The sequence below is a fragment of the Nestor notabilis genome, unplaced genomic scaffold, assembly GCF_000696875.1.
Source record: "Nestor notabilis isolate BGI_N333 unplaced genomic scaffold, ASM69687v1 scaffold4445, whole genome shotgun sequence".
Taxonomy (NCBI): domain Eukaryota; kingdom Metazoa; phylum Chordata; class Aves; order Psittaciformes; family Psittacidae; genus Nestor; species Nestor notabilis.
In genome coordinates this window covers 107,991-128,412 of record NW_009930518.1, presented here as the reverse complement: position 1 = coordinate 128,412, position 20,422 = coordinate 107,991, and the positions used below count along the sequence as shown (strand labels likewise).

General features: G+C 35.5%; 1 protein-coding gene across 1 annotated transcript in view; it reads left to right on the top strand.

The window, feature by feature from the left end:
* Positions 1 to 577: 577 nt before the first annotated feature.
* The window catches only part of LOC104406451 (sorting nexin-29-like), a gene marked incomplete at its 3' end in the record, with an annotated part of 50,915 nt that continues 31,070 nt past the window's right edge, over positions 578 to 20,422 (top strand). The window contains exons 1-5 of the mRNA XM_010015422.1: positions 578 to 692; positions 4,753 to 4,859; positions 13,487 to 13,603; positions 16,189 to 16,244; positions 16,858 to 16,939. Coding sequence (XP_010013724.1) covers positions 578 to 692; positions 4,753 to 4,859; positions 13,487 to 13,603; positions 16,189 to 16,244; positions 16,858 to 16,939 — 477 coding nt within the window. The remainder of the gene's footprint in view (positions 693 to 4,752; positions 4,860 to 13,486; positions 13,604 to 16,188; positions 16,245 to 16,857; positions 16,940 to 20,422) is intronic.

Sequence of the window (20,422 nt, the reverse complement as noted above, 5' to 3'; positions counted from 1 at the left end):
AGTAGCTGGTTGGAATATCTGTGTTTCCCAAAGAAAAGTGAGACAGAGACAGGCACTGAAATATGACAGTCAAAGGGATTAAGTTAAATTCTTCTCCTATGGTTTTCATTTAGGATTGGTGTGTGGAAAACTTTTGCTTTGAACATTGTTGCTGAAATGTTGACATTTTCTTACAGCAATCAAGTCTGTTTCTAAAGCCAAATTCTTATTTGCTCGACACTAAATACGTAGACAAATAGTAAAATGATACCTACTTTTATACTGGCCATTCTAAATTTTCTTGTGTAATATCCCACCCCAATTCTTTATTCAACTGTTGATTTACGTTAGACTGTATAATTTCTCTGCCTTTCAATGTACTATAGTGTAGAAAGTCTAAATGAAACAGTCTTATTTCTGACTATGAGATAATCTCTCTGATGTGTTTATATGACCTCTTGTATGGAACTCTGCTGGTCAGGTATTATTCAATGTGTAAGGTTTTTTATCATCTTCATGACACAGATAAAGCTTATTATGACAGATTATATGTGTGTTTCCACTGAAAGTGGCTTTTATCTATTTTGAGAAAACGATCATGGATTTTTATTCTGTTCTTCTTACCAACAGAGAAAATGAGGTGCTAAAAGTGCAACTTAAGAAATATGTAGGAGCTGTCCAGATGCTCAAAAGAGAAGGTCAAACAGTGGAAGGTAAGGAGAAAAGAAAATAATACATGCACAAGGTTTGTTTTTCTGGATGCTAGTATTGAAGCAGTGTTTATTGGAGGCATAGGAATAGTAACCAAATGATGGAAGTGACTCCTGGTTGTGTATAAAAACTGACAAGGAAAGACTAACCAGTGGGCAGGCATGTCTCCGGTTTTTCTGATTGATCCTGGAGTGGATCTCTGTAGATAACCAGAGATCTGTGTAGATAACCACTCTGTCCTGTGCAAGGCCTTGTCCATAAGCAACACTTCAGCCATGCAAACCAATCCTAGTGCATCTGGGGACATGCATGATTCACACTTCTGCATGCTACCTGGTATGACATCAGCCTTCCCCCTGTTGGAAAACATCAGCATCTGAAAAGATGAGGGTTCTGTTCCCATGAGAACTGTCCCTGACGCATCTCTGACTGGACTGTTTTGTGGTTTGTGAACAATTTGTAATGCAGATTGAGATCAAACAATAAGAATATTATGTGCTGGCACACTATTAAATTACTGCTGAGTAGAAACAATCAAGAAGTCTTGCCTTTCCTTGGTGAGTCTTTGCCAAAACAAATGAAATCATTTACATGGAAGTAGGATTAGCAAGAGATAATTAGAAACCCTATTCATCTCTTCAAACTATGGTAGAATAGTATCTCCCTATAGTGAAAATAACATATTTGGTACCTTTTCCTTTTGAGAAAATCCTGATGTAGCTTTTTGTACTTATTTTTACAGAGCATTTTCTGGTTGATGAGGTGGTCTTAGCTTTTTCTGGGAAGTTTCGTATTTAAAAAAGTAATCTGTCACTTAATGTGATACTAGAACATGAGAATAATTTGAGGAGAGGAAAAATTAGTATCTATATTACTCTGTTTCTGTTGTTTTGGAGATAAGTATTTGCAGACTATTTGAAGTAGACTCAGTAGACCAGACATTTTACTTTGTTTGCTAAGTTGCTCTGACTAATGAGCAGATTTTGTATCTGGAAGATGACAAGTTATCAGCAGTATTACTGGTTTTCTTCAGTGGTCAGTGTGATAGAAGTGTCTATGACAGGATGAATTGGAGTCTTGATTCTGAATCATCTTCTGGTGGACCTGTATTTCTGCTGCCTGTAGGACGTGTTTTGAGAGGAGGTGGCTTTTCAGAAACTGGCACCATCTGTCTTTTTATTCATTTTTCTCCTAATTGTTAATATTGTGGTCGTGTAAGTGGCTGTATGAATGAATACTACATGGGTTCTGCTCTTAAGGGCTAGTCAGTATACTTATTTGTAGTTTAAAAACTTCATTCATCCTTAAAAGGCTTTTTGTTAGTGAGAACACATGTATTTACTTCCGACTTTGCCGGAGTGTAGTGATTCAGATTAAGAATTATTCACGAAAACCATCGCTTAAGCTTCTTATAATAGCAGAAATTATCCTTCATTACATACTGACAGTTTGCATGATGAGTGTAATAAAGAAAAAAAATATTCCTAGGCTGGCTATATTCTGCCATGTTAAAATTATGCAAATCAGTGAGTGATAAGAATAGAAACAGAGTAGGATGGTCAGATTTTACAGATGAAAAAGGGGGATGGAACAGTACCAACATTTCTAAAAATGAATACATGTATGCTTTATGCTAAAAGGCTATTGAATCAATCCACAGTGATTTTCTGTAATATTTATCATTAGTGACCAGAATAAATTGCAGCTGCATGCACTATTTGTAATAATTTTTCTTATATCCTAACTTCACACATTGTATTTTTAGAAAACTATTTTTTTCCCCTTAGCTGACATTGGAGATTTATCTGAATTTTTAGTAGTACTTGGGCCTCTGACTCAAAAAAGTACTTAAGCACATAAACAGTTTCTGAGAACTGATATATTTAGATGCACTTCAAAAAGGGAGAGTGAAACAAAAGAAAGTCTTTTACCAGATTTATAGACATTATTGCACCCATGATTTACATACGTAATTTCTAGTATCTCATCATAGGCATTCATATTTTTCAGATGTGAGCCTTCACAATTAAGAATATTTGTATTATTAGAAAGAGCTATTTGTATTTTTTAGTACATTTGTCATTGTGTAACTTAAGGCAAATTATTGATTTCCAATTGTGGTATAACTTAAAGTGACAGTAACAACTCTTAAATCATTTGGTTTATAATTAACTGAAATGCTTAAAAGGATAATGGAGTGTTTTTACAAGACCTGTTTTTAATACTGTGTTCTGAGGTTATGATGATTTTGGGAAGGAAATAGGATGAAAAAACTACTGTTTACTTTTGTCAATTTAAGCTAAAATTCTTGTTGGTTTCCTATGTATTAATTTGCACACTCCTAGGTTAAGGTTCTTGTAACTTGCCTTGCATGTCAGAGTTCTGATCTGTTTGAACTTTGGAAACTCCCATTGTCCCCTTTTGGTGAAATGTTAGGAGGTAGTCTTCATCAGGGAGGCATACATTGTTGCATACAACTAATTTCACTGCTGCCCTCTGTTACGATGAGGAATTTCAGTGATGATTAATCTTCTGCCAAATGGTGTTAAACTAAAAGGCTTAAATGTATTGTATGTGGATTTTAGAATGCTATGTTATTAGACTTTCTGTGAAACTACTTTGAAAGAGTCCAAATAAATTGAGCTTCTGCTGTTTTTATGACTATAGAGAAGAATCTCCATTTGCTACAATGATCAGATCAGGTGCTATTGAGTGTGGCTTTTAAATAGTTTCCTAAAATAATACATGAAATGCAGCATAATACTTTGCCTTGCAGTGACTTAAAAAAGCAAATGTGATTATAAATAAATTGCCCAAGAGTCAGAACTGTGTTGAGTTCAGATTATCAGACCAGCTTTCAAATGAGTGATCATTGCCATAGACTAAGCAGTTCGATATTGTGTTTAAATATTTAATAAATGAGCATCCTGTTTTCTCAGTCATCAGCAGGAGTTGGATGTGGACCATCTTTCAAACCTGCTTAGATATAATAACATTACACATATGAAAACACTGATCTTAGAAGTTTATGGCTAACAAGCAAGATTTACAGGAAATAGGTCTGAAAACAGCTTTCAAAATTCACCTAATAAAATAATAATAAAGTTCTGAACATATATACACACACTTCTTGAAGCAATTATCAGTTCCCAGGCTCAAGAGTATTTAGTCAGCTGAATTATGGTGTCTTGTATCTACCTTATAGTGGTCATATATATAGTTTAGCTATTGAGAAATGATGAAGGCATTTGTTAAACCTCTCTTTTATTAGAGCTTGTTTACTTTATAAGTCCTAACTTGTTTTTGTAGAAATTCATGATCTTGTGAGAAAAAGTTGAATTGGACTTCGTGTACCTTGGAGGAGACATGCTTAGAATAGGCCTTAAAGTGATTGTGAAATACATAAATGATAGCTAAGAACAGAAAGAGGATAAACTGTAGTTTTCATTTCACTGTAGGTAAGAAAAGGATTAATGGGCTTAGGTGGCAGGTGAAGGAATTTTGATAAGCTATCAAGAAAACCTTTCTGAGACGAATACTTAAATTTAAATAGAGTGTGCAGGGAAGCATGAAATCTTCATTATTGGAGATTTCTAGGAGTAAATCAGACAACTGTCAGGAATGAAATAGCTACAGCTGATTCTGCTTCCTGCAAAACCATTAAATTCCCAGCCCTCTTTTCTGTAATTTCTGTGATGTGTAGTCTGTACACATAATATGATATTTTGGAAGAAAAGTAGGAAAAAGACATAAAAGAGAAGCTTAGGCTTCGTTTTTCAAGGCTTTGGGTAGAAATTGCAGTTACTACCTACATTTATTAGATAGCTTTAGTCACAGAACAGCCAAATGCTTTTAGTTTGCATTTTTTTTCCCTGTTGAGAGTACCTGTCTAAATATTGCTCAAAAGAAAGCTCCCTGTAGCATTTGTATTTTAGTACTTGTAATACTGTTTAGTATTACATACTATTTTAATACTTCTACCAACTGGTTTTTAGAATTATTACTTGTAGACAGGTTGTCCTAGATGTTTATGTAATTTAACATGGTATCTCTTTGTTTTAGTTCTGCCCAGCATTTGGAATACTGATGGTGAATTTCCTATGCCAGAGCAAAAGCAAGTAGAAAACAATGAGGAACTAGCCAGCTCATATGAAAGAAAATTGATTGAGGTAAAGTTTGTACTGCACAAAATCTGTGAAATCATAATTGTAACATGACGTTTCTCCCTCCCCTCCCGCCTATTAGCCTGGTTTGGGGGGGGGGAGTTGGGTTTTTTTTGGTTGGGGTTTTTTTTGGTGTGGGTTGGGGTTTTTTTTGTTTGGGTTTTTTTTTTTTTTTGTTTTGTTTTGTTTTTTGGTTTTTCTTAGAAAAAGAAAGGAAGATTTAATTTTCAGGCCTCTGTGGTTAAAATACAAATGTGTTGATTCAACTTCAAAGCAGATTTAAAGCAATTCAGATGATTAAAAATACTTTTCCTAAGAAGAGTACACAGTATACTTCAATATTAAAATGAGGGTTTTAATAAATAGGTTCCTTAAGGTTGTAAGTGGTGGTGGTGAAGCTAAAAGCAGGTTTGAGGTGTTGTATAAGTTACATAATTACAGGCATTGCTGTTGTGTCAGTTGAGCTTTAAAATGAGGACATTCTGAAATCTGTAGCTTTTTCTGTGCTTTCATAGTGGTTTCTGATTGCAAACTGTGTTTCATTTTTGTATTGCTTTACCATATAGCTTATTGAATGCTGCAATATGGAAATGGTGATGGAAGCTGCTAGTTCTGTGGATATGACCATGTTAGGAAAAGTTCCTAAAGCAAGATTCACTTCTAAGACTAATGTAAAATTCATTTAAGAAAAAAAATGAAAGGAAGAAAGATTAGGGTTTCATCCTAAATTTAAATACAGATGATTTTCCAGACAAAAGTAATGAAATTTAATATCTAATACCCATATCTCCTATTAAATATTAAATGAACATTTTTATAAAAAGTAAAACAATTCTCTTTCTCTTGCCCAAAATACTCTGAAATGGGATACTCATATTAGCTGATTAACATGAAGATGACTAAAAATGCAGGTCATGCATCAAAGAGATTAATACAGTTCTTCTAAAACATTTATACTTGGTTATCCTTTTCTCATAGGACCATGTGAAACTAATTCTCTCCCTAATCCATACCTTTGATTGGGTTCTTCTGACTCCTTTCCTCTGTTCTGTACCTATCAAAAGAATATCTTAATTAAGACCACAGGTAAAATCTCTTTCAGCTTTAAAAGCATCCTCCTTAGTTCTACTAAGTGTGTTCTGCATGTTCAGGAATTTGTTGCTAACACTTCTGAGTTTGGGGCAGACAGTGCTAGCAGCAGGTCTGTTGGCACAGCTGGGGATGGAACCACTGGAAAACCTGGTTGCAAATCACACCCAGAAAAGGAAGTCTGCATCTGACTCTCACTTCCTGCTGTCTAACAGTGTCTTCACATACTTTAAGTAGGATGTAACCCCTCTAACAATCCACGTGTATTTGCCAAGCCATTACTCCTTTTCTGTCCATAAACAAAAGATACGTGAAGTCTTATTTTCAAAGAATAGCCTGTGTTGTGTTCCAAGCTTAGGACTAGGATAGAAACCACTCTTGAAAGTTGTTCTGACAGTTCCACTCAGCTAGAATGGGGTCTGAAAAATGTTCTGACTTTAGCAGTTTTGGTAACTGTTATTTTGTCCCCAGTAGACTATTTTAACTGAGGACAAAGATTCCCTTGAATTTCTTGGGAGCTGATCAGGACATTGAAGTCTCCCCACAGAAAAATGACTACCTGTCAAGAGATTAAAAAGAATGGTTCTGCAGAGTAATTAGAGATTTTGTGTCTCTGTTTTTTTTTCCACTGAAAATTATTCTTAAGAATATATTGAAGGAATTTTCAGTTTCTTACCATCTTTATAAAAAAAAGCTTGTATTTTTCAAAGTTCCTAACTCACAATGAGTAAATCAGTTCATTTAACCAAGTAGCTAAAGAAAAGATAAAAATTCTGAAGGATTAAAGAAACTTCAAGAAATTTTTCACTGAACATTATGCTTAAAACAGTAGTAGAGAAATTTTTGTAACAATTCTGCATAATCTTTTTAATATTTAATTTCCTTAGAAATAGTGGTGAAACATCTATGTAGTTACCACAGTTTCTTCTAAACCCCAAATCTGAAGCTTTTTGGGATACCTCTAGCAATTCCCATATGTTTTCCATTGTCATACGCTGTGGGACTAGAATGCTATTTTATTTTAGAAGAGAAATCAGGTTGATTTATACAACTCTCAAGCCACGAATAATGAAGTGTGCTTAAAATCACTATGGCTGTAGACCAGTAATGAAGTAGTAAACGTCTCATTAGAGAGAACATCAACTTTCTTTGCAGTTTCAGCTTTGGTAATTTTGTACTGTCTTTATAAGAGTAATTTTAGTGGTGGACTTTAACCAGCATTTCCTCAAAGTTAAATTGTAGGTTACATTCATGATGCACTAAGTAGTGTTGCGGGAGACCTCTGTTAAAGACTCAATAAATTACATGAAATTTTTGGTTTCCTGGTATAGACATTCCTGTCAGATTAGTGAACGAGGAGATTGGCTCCTCTGCTGGAGTAGCTAGCCTTTGATGTACTGAAACTTGTATCACAATATATTAATCCCTTATTGAATGCCCCATCCCTGGCAGTGTTGGGTGGGGCCTAGAGCAGCCCGGTCTAGTGGAAGGTGTCCCTGCCTGTGGCAGGGGATTGGAAGTGGGTGATCTTCGTGTCCTTTCTGACTCAAACCAGTCTGTGATTCTGTGGTTCTGTTCCTCTGCAGAAACAGGAATGTTGGAGACAAACCAAACAGTTAAATAATCCTTTCCGACTCTCCAAGTTTTTTCTTGTAGAAACAAGAAACATCTCTACATAAATTAACTAGGAATTGCTCAGGTTTTAAAGTAAAGGTCCAAAGAAACCTTCAGTTTGCCTTTTAATGAACTTGAAAAGATCTGTGTACCTTTTCCTAAAGCTCACAGATGTAACTCTTTATGTGATAAGTGTACTGCTGTATTTTTATGCCTGACAAATTGATCGATCTCTGAGCAGTTGGTATGTGAGGCTGGGAAACTGTTTTTCTGTTGTGGGAGGTGCATTTGTTGATCATGTGAACTCAAGATGTGAATCACTTTGTCCTGTGAAAGGTAATTTTGGCTGTTAAGCCAGGCTTTCACCATTCTGAAAAGTTTCACTTTGTGAATTTTCGTGCCTTCTGTTGTCTCTTGTCAAACAAGGAATTTGTCGGCCAGTCGCATCCTGAGGCCTCAAAAGCATGTTACTGATTATTTTTACTCAAATTGCCTTCTAGATTTTGAACTTTAATCTCAGTTTCATTTTAAAGTGCTCAAATGACTTTAAGCTGTGATGAGGGATTTTTTTTGAGTCAGCAACAAATACACAAGAATAAATTCTAGCATGTATCACTGTAGTTGGGTAGATGGCTTTTAAATGGTTTTAAACATTTGACCTTCCAATGAGTAATTTTTTTAAGGGTTAATTTTTCTCAGATTTATTTTTACTAAGATTTTTTTTTTTTTTTGTCATATGCTACCAGATAATTAAAGAAAGTTTCTAAAAATTGGAGGATTTTCAAATGTGAGAGTTTGGTTTTCCTCATGAAGCAGTACATGAGTTTTGTTTGGGTTTTTTTGTTACAAAATCTCAGTAGTAAGCTCCCTGGACAGGGAAGGGGTGGATCTTAAATCACTAGAAACTTTGCCAAAAAGTCTCAGCATCTTTGTAGAATTGTGTCTCAGTTTAGTGTAACAGGTAACAGTATAATGTAATGAATTTTGTTACTATGTCCTGAATTAAGATCTTGAAGTGGGGAAGTTTGATGATATAGCAGTTTTGGTAATGTCTGCATACCATGCATGATCTTGTGATCACTGCTGAAGATTTCCATATTGTAGAACTCTAGATGCATCAAACGCCAAGGTGCACCTACAGGATGGCAGCAACCGCTGGATGTGTTACCTGACTGTTTTAAGTTATCGTGATTTAAAAGAAAAAGGAAGGTTAGAAGCTTAGAAACAGAGGCATAAGTGACAGCAAATTAGTATCTGTGGAATAGTGAAACCACAGATCAATGTGACTTCAAGCAGCCCTCTCCCAGGATGGTCTGCTGGAGCCCAGAAGTGTGTCTGATGGAGTGGGAAGTCTATTATTGCAGCCTCAACATGGAATATGGGGGATAACAAGGAAAAACTCTGATGAGGAAGAAAAGAAATTTCTGTTATGCTTTTGTAGTTCCACAATCATTAATAAATGCTGGATCTGTCACTGTCAAGTCAGATGAGCTCACCAGTTGGTTTTGGATTAGGCATGGAACCACAGTTGCATTTGTGTAGCTAAAACATACAATGTAAAACTTGTGTCATTGTGGTTGGATATGAGCAAGTTATGGGAGGACAGTTAATACCTGGTCTAGTGTCAAGCCTGCTAGGTACAAATCAGTATTTCCTTGAAAATCAAAAAAAAACCCCCATCAGTGATTTACATTAGATAATGTTTTGTGGCATGTGAAATGACTTGTTTTTTGAGTCCATGATTTTTTAGTATCTGATAATATCGATTTAGTTCAAAGTGGTGTTCTCTTAGAGGCAGGCTATGGAATGCTTATCAGATGTAGTCTCCTGATTGTAACTGTGCCTCTGTAGTAAATTGCTTATGTCAGATAATCCTTGTGGATACTGGTTGTACATTCCAAGTATTTTGTGTTAGCTCATGAGGATAATCCTAGTAGAGGGATAATGAGTTGCAATTCAGAAGAGCTGTCTCAGCATAGCAGATGAGGTGTAACCTTTTCGTGGATGTGAAATGAGAAGTTAAAAGGATCTTGGGGAAGATAATGGTGGTTTAGATCTGTTGTCTTGAGCTTTGGCTTTTGCTGTGAGGATACATAAAAGGATGCAGCTGCTAGAGATATTTTTTAATTCTTTTTATTAAACTCATTATCCTCTGTATCTGATTTTGCTTTTGCTGACTTTCATTTTCCCTGCCAGGCATAGCTCTTGGCAGAGGAATGTTTTTCCTGTCCAATGTGTTAGTGCTCTTTGGTATGTCAGGATTAATCTCAGTAAACACTGGTTAGTACTGTACATGGTACAGTACAAGGACTGTAATACGTACTTCAACTAGTGTGCAAAGTTCCCCATGGGTTTTGAGTTGAAAGCTACAGCTTATTTTCTTCTTGGTGGTTTTGATGAATCGTGACTTGTGCTTACCTTCTATAGATAGAGTACAAACAAACCCCAAACAAACAAAAACCTATATCACAAAATGAAAAAAAACCCCAAACCAGTCCTATTCTTGAATGGATCTTTCAGTCTGCCTTGAACCAAATAATTTGCTTGCAGATAGAGATATCAAGAATACAAAATGAAAGTTTTGAAAAAGAATGCAATGCCCAAGTATTTTCTGGGTGTATCAATTGATTTGCATGAACTGTTTGCCATTTTGAGACTTACTGGTTTTTACTTGTAGCAACATGAAATTATTACTATTTAGTAGGATACCTGCTCTTTTTTGAAGATCTTCAGCTTTATTTCTGTTGGGGAAAAGTGTAGACGAATGTTGATCTCTGAAAATGGCATCTTCTCATGGGAAAAATATACCCATGCTTCCGCTGAGACCAAACAGGAGCAACTTGCACTTCTGTCCAGAGTTTCTTCGGAAATGTGTCATTTTGCATTTTGTGACATTTGGAGGGAAAAAAATGCCTATACCCGACAAAAAGCCATTAATCGAGATGCAACTCATGGAAAACTTTTATGAGTTTTAGCTGCAAATTATGTTAAAAAGAAAATAAATCAGTGTTCCATTAAAACACCCTATTAAAAACCTTATTAATTTGTTTTTGTTACAAGTTCTTTAAAGTCTGTTTCTCTACTCTAAAAGCATGTTCTTTTAAGACACATTGTATTGTTTAGTGAAACATTCCTAGCATGGTTTACATCAACAGCTTTGACCTCTGCTGTGGAACATGAAGTGGTCTTAACCTGTGTCATTGCCTGGAGGCTGCTCTTGGCTGTGGTGCTACAGGGCAGAATAGCTGCAGTAACAGCTGCCAGGCAGCAGGACCAGGCTTAGTTTTTCTTTGAGAACAGGTCTTTAGAGTTTTGTTAGGGTGCAGTCTGAATATTTTATGCTAGCCTCAATTCAACTTCATGCTAAGGGTTTGGGCTCTTGACTCAGGCTTCGTGATAGGACCAAGACCAAATCTGAATGATCATCTCGCCAAGGGAAACTTAGCTCAGTTGTACTTTAATTGTCTGCTTTAAACATATTGTCATGGAAAAAAACAACTGTGAAGAAGATTGTAGTCCCAGTAGGGAAAATTATTGCTTAAGCTTCAGTGCAGAATGAGTAAAGGAAGATGTGATTACATAAAATGTAACTGAAAGGATTTAATTATAAGTAGACCTCTTTATTGTTTTTAGCAGACCTTGATGCAGGAAAAGTTAAAGGAACCTAATTTAGTATTGGTATTCAAAAGTTTATCTCGCCACTCCTTGTGGCTGGCTGGGATGATAACACGTTTTTCTTTGACAAGAAAAGTACTGAAGTAACTTAATTACTAATAAAAGTGATTTTCACAAGTAACATAACCTGCCAATTTATCCGTCTCATAATGTATATCAGTGATTTACTGTTTTATTTGCTGTTAAGTTCTCTTCTTATTATTTAACTTTGCTAGGGAGACTTACAAATTTTTGTATTATTTCCAGTGTTTTGAGAGAGCTGTTGAATTTACATATTAATTGAGTCTGCAAGTAGAAAGTTATTTCAAGGACATCCAAATTAGAGAGAGACAAGACAGTTGGGTATTACAACAGAGAGTTGGGTTTTGTTCTTGTGCTTGAGATAGGCACTGCAAAAATCCAGCATAGTATCAAATATGGGAACTATATTCCATTCATAAATTTGTGTATTGCTTTTAATCACCAATCACCCAACTGTCAGCACGTGGTATTTTCTCTGTGGAAAACCATCCTGCATCTTTATGTAGGTGAAGTACAGGGAAGTTCTGCCTCCCAGCCCAGGCTCTCTGGGATTAACAGTGTCCTGCTAATATAAACCAGAATCTGGGAGGGGCTTATGATATTCCTAAATATTAAACCAGTTGCTTTGAATTGGAACGAGTGGCTAACCTAGTATGGAAAACAATCTAGCCAGAGTTAGTGGCACTGTATTATTACTTTCTGTAGTAAAGTAAATGGCAGGTTTTTTTGGTGCATAAAGGTTTGTAAGGTATGAAGCAAAAGTGCTTGCTAAGTAGCACCTACTATAGTAGTCATAATGCAGAGTTTTATGTCCATTTAGGTATCTTTTGTTTTGGCAAAATGAGCTTACTTGTTACAAGTGTTTGAAGTCAAGAACTTTTTTTATTAAGGTTGATACTGAATTAACAATTGAGATAGGAACACATAGTGGATCATGAATTGATAATGTGGAAATCCTGATGTTCTGATTTTTGACAGGAGGAGTCAATGGAGAGCCTAATTACAAGACTGGGAAGTTAGTTTTTCGTATGGGATTAAGTGCAACAGAAATGCCTGATAAGAAAAAAACAAAACAACCCCAAACCAGTAAATTAAAGCTGAATTAGTGCTCTTAATAATAATGATAATAACAGTAATACCGATGATGATGATTATGATGATAAGAAAAAATGCTTTTGATTGTTGAAACTATATTATTTGAACTGAACGCGTATTTTAAGTTTCATTTAGCCTTGCTCCCTTTTTCTGCTGGTTTCCCCGTCACATTCTCTTGATTAAATAATATTACTGCTGTTATTTAGATGTTTGCTATTTGGGAACTTTTGTCCTTTTGGAGCTCTTCCCCCTTAAGCTGTAAGTTTACATTTTACTTCTGTGTAAGAAAAATTCAAGAGCTCAATATCATCTTTAACCTTGATTTGAGCTTTATCGTTTCTTCGTTCTCTTGGCAGGGAGCCAACTTAAACTTAGTTTGCTCTACATACCAATTTACAAATGGGTATGCTCTTCATCCTTGTCATTCATCCAGCCTTGTTCACTCTCATAAATACCCTGCATCACTTGGTGCTTTCTTGGTGCTTTGACTCAGAAATGGAGAGCATAGACATAGCTTGACTTCATGTTCTAAGAGGCCACACCAATTACCTGTGCACAACAACTTGAGCCACTTGAGCATAACTGGGGTTATTTTTGTTCCTTTGACCCCTCTCAGATTTGCCTGGGACGGGTGGACTTCTAGCTCCAGTCCTATTAAAACTCCAAGTAAGAGTGCAGAATATGAATGAATTATTGACAAAGTTTAATGCAGTTTGTGCGTTCTGCATTATTCCCAGTTCAAAATATTGTGATTAGTTTGTAACTGTTGAGTTCTGTGTTTAATTGTGAATTAAACTGAGAACAAAAGTTGAGAGGTGTTTTATTAGAATCAGTTGCCAAGGGATCTCTTTTGATAGGAAAAAAAAATTGGATAGAGAGTTGCATTTTTGTCCTATTAAATTCAGTATCAAAACGTACATTTCAAGGCATGAGTTGAAATTATTCTAACTGTCTGTTCTTAATGGTCAGTTCAAACTAATGCATTAGCAATGAGATGCACTACTTGGAGAGCATAGTAAAATAAAAAATATATGTAAAAGTTGATATATGTGTAAGAAATTATAGTGTGGGTTTGGGAGTTTTGTTTTTGGGTTTTTTTTCCAGTTTAAACACAATTATCTCGTGGCTTTGTTTTCCAGGTAGCTGAAATGCATGGGGAGCTGATTGAATTCAATGAGAGGCTGCACCGGGCTCTGATGGCTAAAGAAGCTCTTGTGTCCCAGATGAGACAAGAACTAATTGATTTGAGAGGGCCGGTAAGTGTTTGCTTATTATAATGTAGAACATCACTCTGAAATGAGCTCAAACCTATTACTTGTGATGAAACAAAATATATGGTGGCTTCTAAGACCTAACAACTAATAACACATCTGTCAAGAATACCTTACTTGGTATTTTGATAGTGTTTGATTCTCTTCAGCAGAGTTGAATGTGAAATAGATACATTCAGACAATAAAATTGTTTTCTACCAACTATTGCTTCACTTGAGCTTTTTCTGTTAAAAGATTGTGTTGAAATTCACAAACAAACAGGAAGGAAACAGGAGTCATCAAGAATGTTCCTAATAGTTGCCCATCTTCTGAAGGAGGCGTATTCTGATAGTTTCTGTGCGTGCGATTACATGTTATTGCTCCTTACAAATGATAAATGGCATATGTATTATAGCTGTATTTTCTTACTCAGAGATTTTGGACTGTACGTCCCTGTTCAAAGATCTTGTTTGTAATCATGTATCTCCATATGCAAATCCAGTAGGTAGATATTGATACTATATTTTAATGTGTCAGATACTGAGAGAAAATTAATTCCTAAAACTTTCTAAGAAATGGAAGTGTTACCATATTTTTAAAGACTATCTAAATGCTGGTGGTTATTATTTGCTGATGTCCAAAATGAAACAGAATTTAATACAGCCCTAAAGATTATTGCATTACCCTAGAAAGTGGATACATTTTAATTCTATATAAGTAAATAAAACTCTGTGCTGATAGTCTGCCTGTTACTTAGTAGATTTTAATTAGAACTTTCAAAGTTGTACAGGTGTGTAACCACCAGAAACTGTGGGATATGAATATTTGATCGTCCTCTGACTTGTTTGAAAATACGAGCCAAGGATTTAATATTTATTATTAAAATAGCATATAATTTAGTTTGTAATAAAAAGAGCTTACATGATTCTTCACTGTCTTCTCCTTTCCTTTCAATGCTGATAATCAGTTTTAGTGGTTATAATGTATAACTGAATTGTCACAAATGAACTTCCCAAATTTCTAGTTACTGGGTTTCAGAACTTCTGCAACAAACAGAGGAATATTAGAACAAAAAGTGTGTGCTTTCATGAGTATGAGGAAGTACATTTGTGTGATGGCTCGATCACTGTATTTTGTATTACAGTGAAGAACACTTCAATGACCATCTCAAAATCAGTAACCAATCTGTTTCCACATAAGCACTGGAGCTCCTTAATGTCATCCTTTTTCTTATTTCCAAAGTCCACATTCTGGTTTTGAGGGGTTTATGCAAAACTTTTACTGAAGTTAATTAAAATAATGGTATGTATCTGGTGGTAGGATTTGCCACTTCAGATACAGGCAAAGAGAGGGTGCAGGTTGTAGGCAAGACCAAAGAATGTGTGTCCTCTGGCACAAGAGCCCTGGGAAGCCAGGCTGTGCACTGGGCTATGAGCAGACAACAGCTGATGGTGGTAATTGTGAGGCAGGTCATTCCCACCTCACTCCTCCAGAAAAGGACAGTGGAGGTGTTCAGCATTCTGTATGTATACCCAGGAGCTGACTTGGTTCCACACAGTTATTTTTCTTTGCCTGGCAGGAATGACTTATTTTTTTGCTGATCTTGCAAAGGCAAAATTCAGTTCTGTCTTGTGTGTTGGGAGGTCTTGAGCTGGTCTGTCAAGACATCTGGGGAGCAGATTTTCTTAGTTCCCGTTGAAATTTTAGATTACTTTGCAATGAATAAATATGTATTTTGTATATGTAATATGTATATATTACTGCTTTACAATAAGTAAGTTTCTTAGGCAGGAAATAACCTGAAACCCAGTAATATGCGTGTAACATACATTATAGAGGCACATTGAACCAATATTTAATTTAGAACTTGTCTCTGGAAGTTCACAATTTTATCCTTTTGTTTTCTCTCCATCAAAACACACTATTCTCAGCTATAATTTGCATTTTATGGTATTTAAAGGAGAGAAGATACCTTTTTTTTTTTTGTGTAACTAGCTTTAATGTAAGGTAAAGAGCTATTGCTGTTTCAGTTCTAACTGTTCTTTCAATTTTGTTTTCTCACAACTGCTACTTTTGACTCTGCGGGTTTTAGTCCATCGTTAGCATCTTTAAAAACTTTTGTAGCTATAGAAGGTTTTTAAAGAACACAGCTAAAGTAAAAATGATTGTGTGTCTTTTTCTGAATGGAAGTAGGTTGTGAAGCAGGGTAATCACTAGGTTTTATATGCTTCATCTCTTCCCATAAATTATTTACACACACAATATACTTTGTTTTAGCATACTTTGCTTCTGAAGGCATCTAATAATGATGCTTTTTTTCTGGGTTTTCTATACCTTTCAAAATTACATGCTTTTACAAATCCCAATTTGTTTCTTTTCAAAACTATAGCAAAATCTAATATGAAGAACTCACAAGGGTGATATGTTCATAATCCTGTTTCACAACTTTTTTTTTTGTTTCTCAGTAATAATTTTTATTGGCATTTAAAAAAAGCGGATGTTGAACTATAATTTCCTTATAATATTATGTTTCCTTAATAGAAAGCATAACAACCGGCATGTTGGAATTATTTCTGCTTTGTAAATATAGGTACCTGGAGATTTGAGTCAAACATCTGAAGATCAGAGTCTGTCAGATTTTGAGATGTAAGTTTCATAATACGCACATTTTTCTCTTCGTACTGTCTTTATGGGAAAGAAGAATAAGCAGAGGCAATAATTTTTTGTCCTGTAATATTTCCAGTAACTGAATTCTCAGCTGTGGTGTTCTATTGTTAAAAAGTATGGAGAGCTGCACAGTCCATGCCCTAGTGTAGTTTTAATGATGTTGAATATAAGGAGTTTAGATTTATGAAGATGCCCTTGGAGAACTCCAGACTAATGAACTGAGCTTTTTCTGGATGAGGGGGTGAAAATGTAGCTGGTGTCTTTGAATCGTAGAAATTTGGAGGTGAGGAGTGGGTGGAAATGGCTTCTCTATAACTCTGCAACACTCTTGAATGAACTCAGGGTTTTTTGCTAAGATTTGTGGACCAAATGGAATTATTTCGTTGCTCTTTTTCAGCTATGTTATAGCTATGATACAGCAGGTGTAAAAGGTTCAGGCAGGACTACAATTTTCCTGATATTCCATGGGAATAATTTGAAATGTTAAGTTGCTTTGTTGATCACTGATCATTATCTAAGTCACTGCAGATAGTTACTTTCCAATTCTTATCCATAAATATGATTCCCTATTATAATTTTTTTCTCATCTCAGATCCAACCGTGCTCTTATTAATGTTTGGATTCCCTCAGTCTTTCTGCGTGGCAAAGCTGCTAATGCATTCCATGTGTATCAGGTAAGTGACACACCTTAATGCAGATTCTGTGTAAAAGTTTCTGACTGAAATGGCACGTTTTAATAAGTTTAAGGATCTCACTGTAATTTCATTAGAGATCAGGTAATGAACAGCAGCAGTAACTTCATATATATTCATCTATAGGATTGTGTTGATTATCCAAAGAGCGTTTTCTGAGGGTTGGCTTTTAATAGTTTAATACTTTCAAAGCATGCTAACAAGAGGACTGCATTGGCTGGGGAGTACAACAATTCAGTATTAATTAGTAGTGCCTTCTTCAGTATGTATGTACATACAGGGGACTCTTCATCAGAGACTGTAGGAATAGGACAAGCAGTAATGGGTTTAAACTTAACCAGGGGAAGTTCAGGTTAGATATGAGGAAGAAGCTCTTTACTGTGAGGGTGCTGAGGCACTGGAACAGATTGCCCGAAGAAGTGACAAATGCTCCATCCCTGATGGTGTTCAAGGCCAGGCTGGATGGAGCCTTGGGTGACATGGTCTTGTGTGAGGCGTCCCTGCCCATGGCAGGGGGGTTGGAACTAGGTCATCTTAACGTCCTTTCCAACCCAAACCATTCTGTGATTTTCTATCCATGACCAGAAATCTTACTTGACAGACAAGATGGATGTGGGTTACTATAGTAGCTCCCTCAAAAACATTTTGAGTGGTTCAACAGGCCTTCATTATGTGTCACTGGGCATATTCATAGTGTGTTCTGCTTCAGCTAGCTCTGCATTTAGGGCTCTGCACTCTGACCTACCTTATAGTTGAAGAATTTAAATCTTATACTGTTCCTTGATTCCTGGTTCTCAGTTTCAGAACAATTATTCCCTCCTTGGATAGAATGGAAGGGCAAATTTTAAACACCCTTTAATGTGCTGTCCCAGGCTGTTGGTATTTCTTTATTTGTGGATTATTAGCAGCTGCAAAATTTTCTCACTTATGTTTCAGCCACTTAGCTCTGAACAAGATTTCTGACGCTTTTTAACAGTACTCTCACTCTGAATGATGATTGTGTCCAGTTTTCTCTGGAATCCGTGTTGTTGCCTGTGTGAATGAATAGCAAAGGGTAATATTAAGGGGCATCTATCATGTGCTATTTAAAAAGCTTTGAGTTCTAAAGGCTCAGTCTTGCCTCAAGCATTTTTACGTGTAGACTGTTGATCAAGCAAAAGCTGAGGTGGGATGTACCCCAGAATTTTCTTCTTTGTGTTTTTTATTGTCTTTTTTTATTCCTGAAGTTGCATAGAAATTTTGAATTTCTGGCAGATAACTACAAAATAAGACAATTGCAGAAAAATAACTTCGTATCTGAACGATGAGGCCTTATGTTTCCAATAATGACACTTGAATTTCTGCATTCTCTGATTATTACTTTTTTTTTTTTTAATTATAATTTATAACTTCAGGTACAGATTAAAATGAAGTCACCCAGTGAATATGCCTTTAATTTTTAAGTACATTTCTGACTCTTTAGGCTTGCCTCACTTGTTAAAGATGGTGAGAAATGTCATGTAACAGTCCTGTCTCTACAGCATTGTGTGTCTTTTTAATATTACTGATACCTGCTGTTGTGTGAAAGGTAGGAGGGGGAAAGATGACCCAAGAGTTGATCTTGTCTTTTCCAGATACATATTTCCTGAAATGCCAAAGCTTATGTGGATGAAATGGACACAATTCCAGGTTTCTTTCCTATTTATATGAAAAGTTTACTTATAATTACCAAATTGTGGGCATGACTTGTTGCAGTGGGAGACGCATTAAAAAGAAAAGCACTCTAAAGTCTTTTCTGTGCAAGTTGTGACTAAGAAGTGAACTTAAAACTCTGGCTTTCTCAGGTGTGTTTACTAATGGTCTGTTGCTCACACAGTTTTTCCTCCTCATTTTGTTGGTTAGTGAGAAGTAGAAACAAAACAGTTGTTACAACTGCTTGTGGATACACAGAGTTTAACTGTAGGCAGCTCTTTACTAAGAGATGCTGTGATAGATGAAGGAATGTGAGGGAAATTGTCTTTGTATGTTATTAAAGGTTTTTAAGTTCAGTAGTAACATTATTACTATATAGGAAGGCCATTTTGTTAAAAAAATTAAAATAAAAAATACTGCCAGTTGGAAAATACTGAGTGGTTAAATGGCCCCAAAAACATTAGGAAAAGCACATCAGCATATATCTGTTTGAAAAAGTGTCATGGAGAGTTTGCATGCATTGTAAATAGGTTTTTATCAACAATTTGAATTTTATTATTTGCTTTTTTATCTGCATTGCCTTTGTTTGAATGGGAAGAGAGAATCCTTTGTTATTTTTAAACTTGCTTTTGTATTTTGAGTTTTGTTAGTGTCATTACTACTAAGGCATGAGCCAGAAACAATTTATTTATAAGGTTGCTATCTAATATACCAAATCTATATATTTTTTTAAGTAATAAAGTGCTTTTCATTAAGGCATATTAGAATTGGAGTAAAAAATTTAATTACTTGAAAAAATTAATTTAATTTTACTTGTAATCTGATATCAAACTTTATTTCAAACTTAGGAACTAAGAGTTCAATACTTTTCATACAGTTTGGCTGTACATGACATGTTTGGCTTTACAGATGTCACCTTGAAAGCCTGGAAAGTATGCAGAATTCATGTATACTAGAGATGTTCTGCACATTCATTTTCCACAGGAGAAATATTGAGATAAACTAAGCTTTCCAGTTTATAACAGGTTCAGGGCTTTAACCAAAATCTGCTGAAGTGAGTAAACGGTTAGATGTTACTATCAGTTTGCTTTGGTTAAGGGCCCAACCTCAATGACTTGAACAAAATCCGTGTTTTTTCATTGGGCACCATATTTCTATTTATCATTGTCATGGCATGTTAGAAAAAACGTAGTGCTGGTGCAGAGTGGGTTTTAGTAGACTTTATCCATTATTCATTATGAGTGGAAAACAACTTTTCCTCTTGAGAAGAGAAAAAAAAAGAAGTAAAATATCATTGCAAGATTTTAAAAGATAGAAAATTCTACATTTACAAAAAGACAACTTGGAGAATTTGTTAAGCTTTTTGTCTACAATATATACTCAGTGTTGGGCATCCATAGTGGGTAGAACTGTGTTTATTGGTATATGCATTTGAAAAAGGTACAAGTTGTCCTGAGTGCACTCTGTTCATTATCTTCACACCAGCCATTTATGGTACTTACATAATGTGGAAAGTTGGAAGTGTCTCTCTAGAATAGACCAGTAATGTCTGTGTTCTGGAAGTGTCTCTTTAGAATAGACCAATAATGTCTGTGTTCAGACTAGTTCGTCTTTCATTACAGAACAGCACAGAATATTACAGAATTCCACTGCTTAACAGTTGTCTCTTTGCTCTTTTCATAATAAAAAAACAGGTGAGCAAGAATTACCTGTAGAAGTGACCAAAAACCTCTGTAGGTCTTATTAAACATTGATCTTGGTACCTGCTGAGATCTTTCCTTATGGAAGAATACA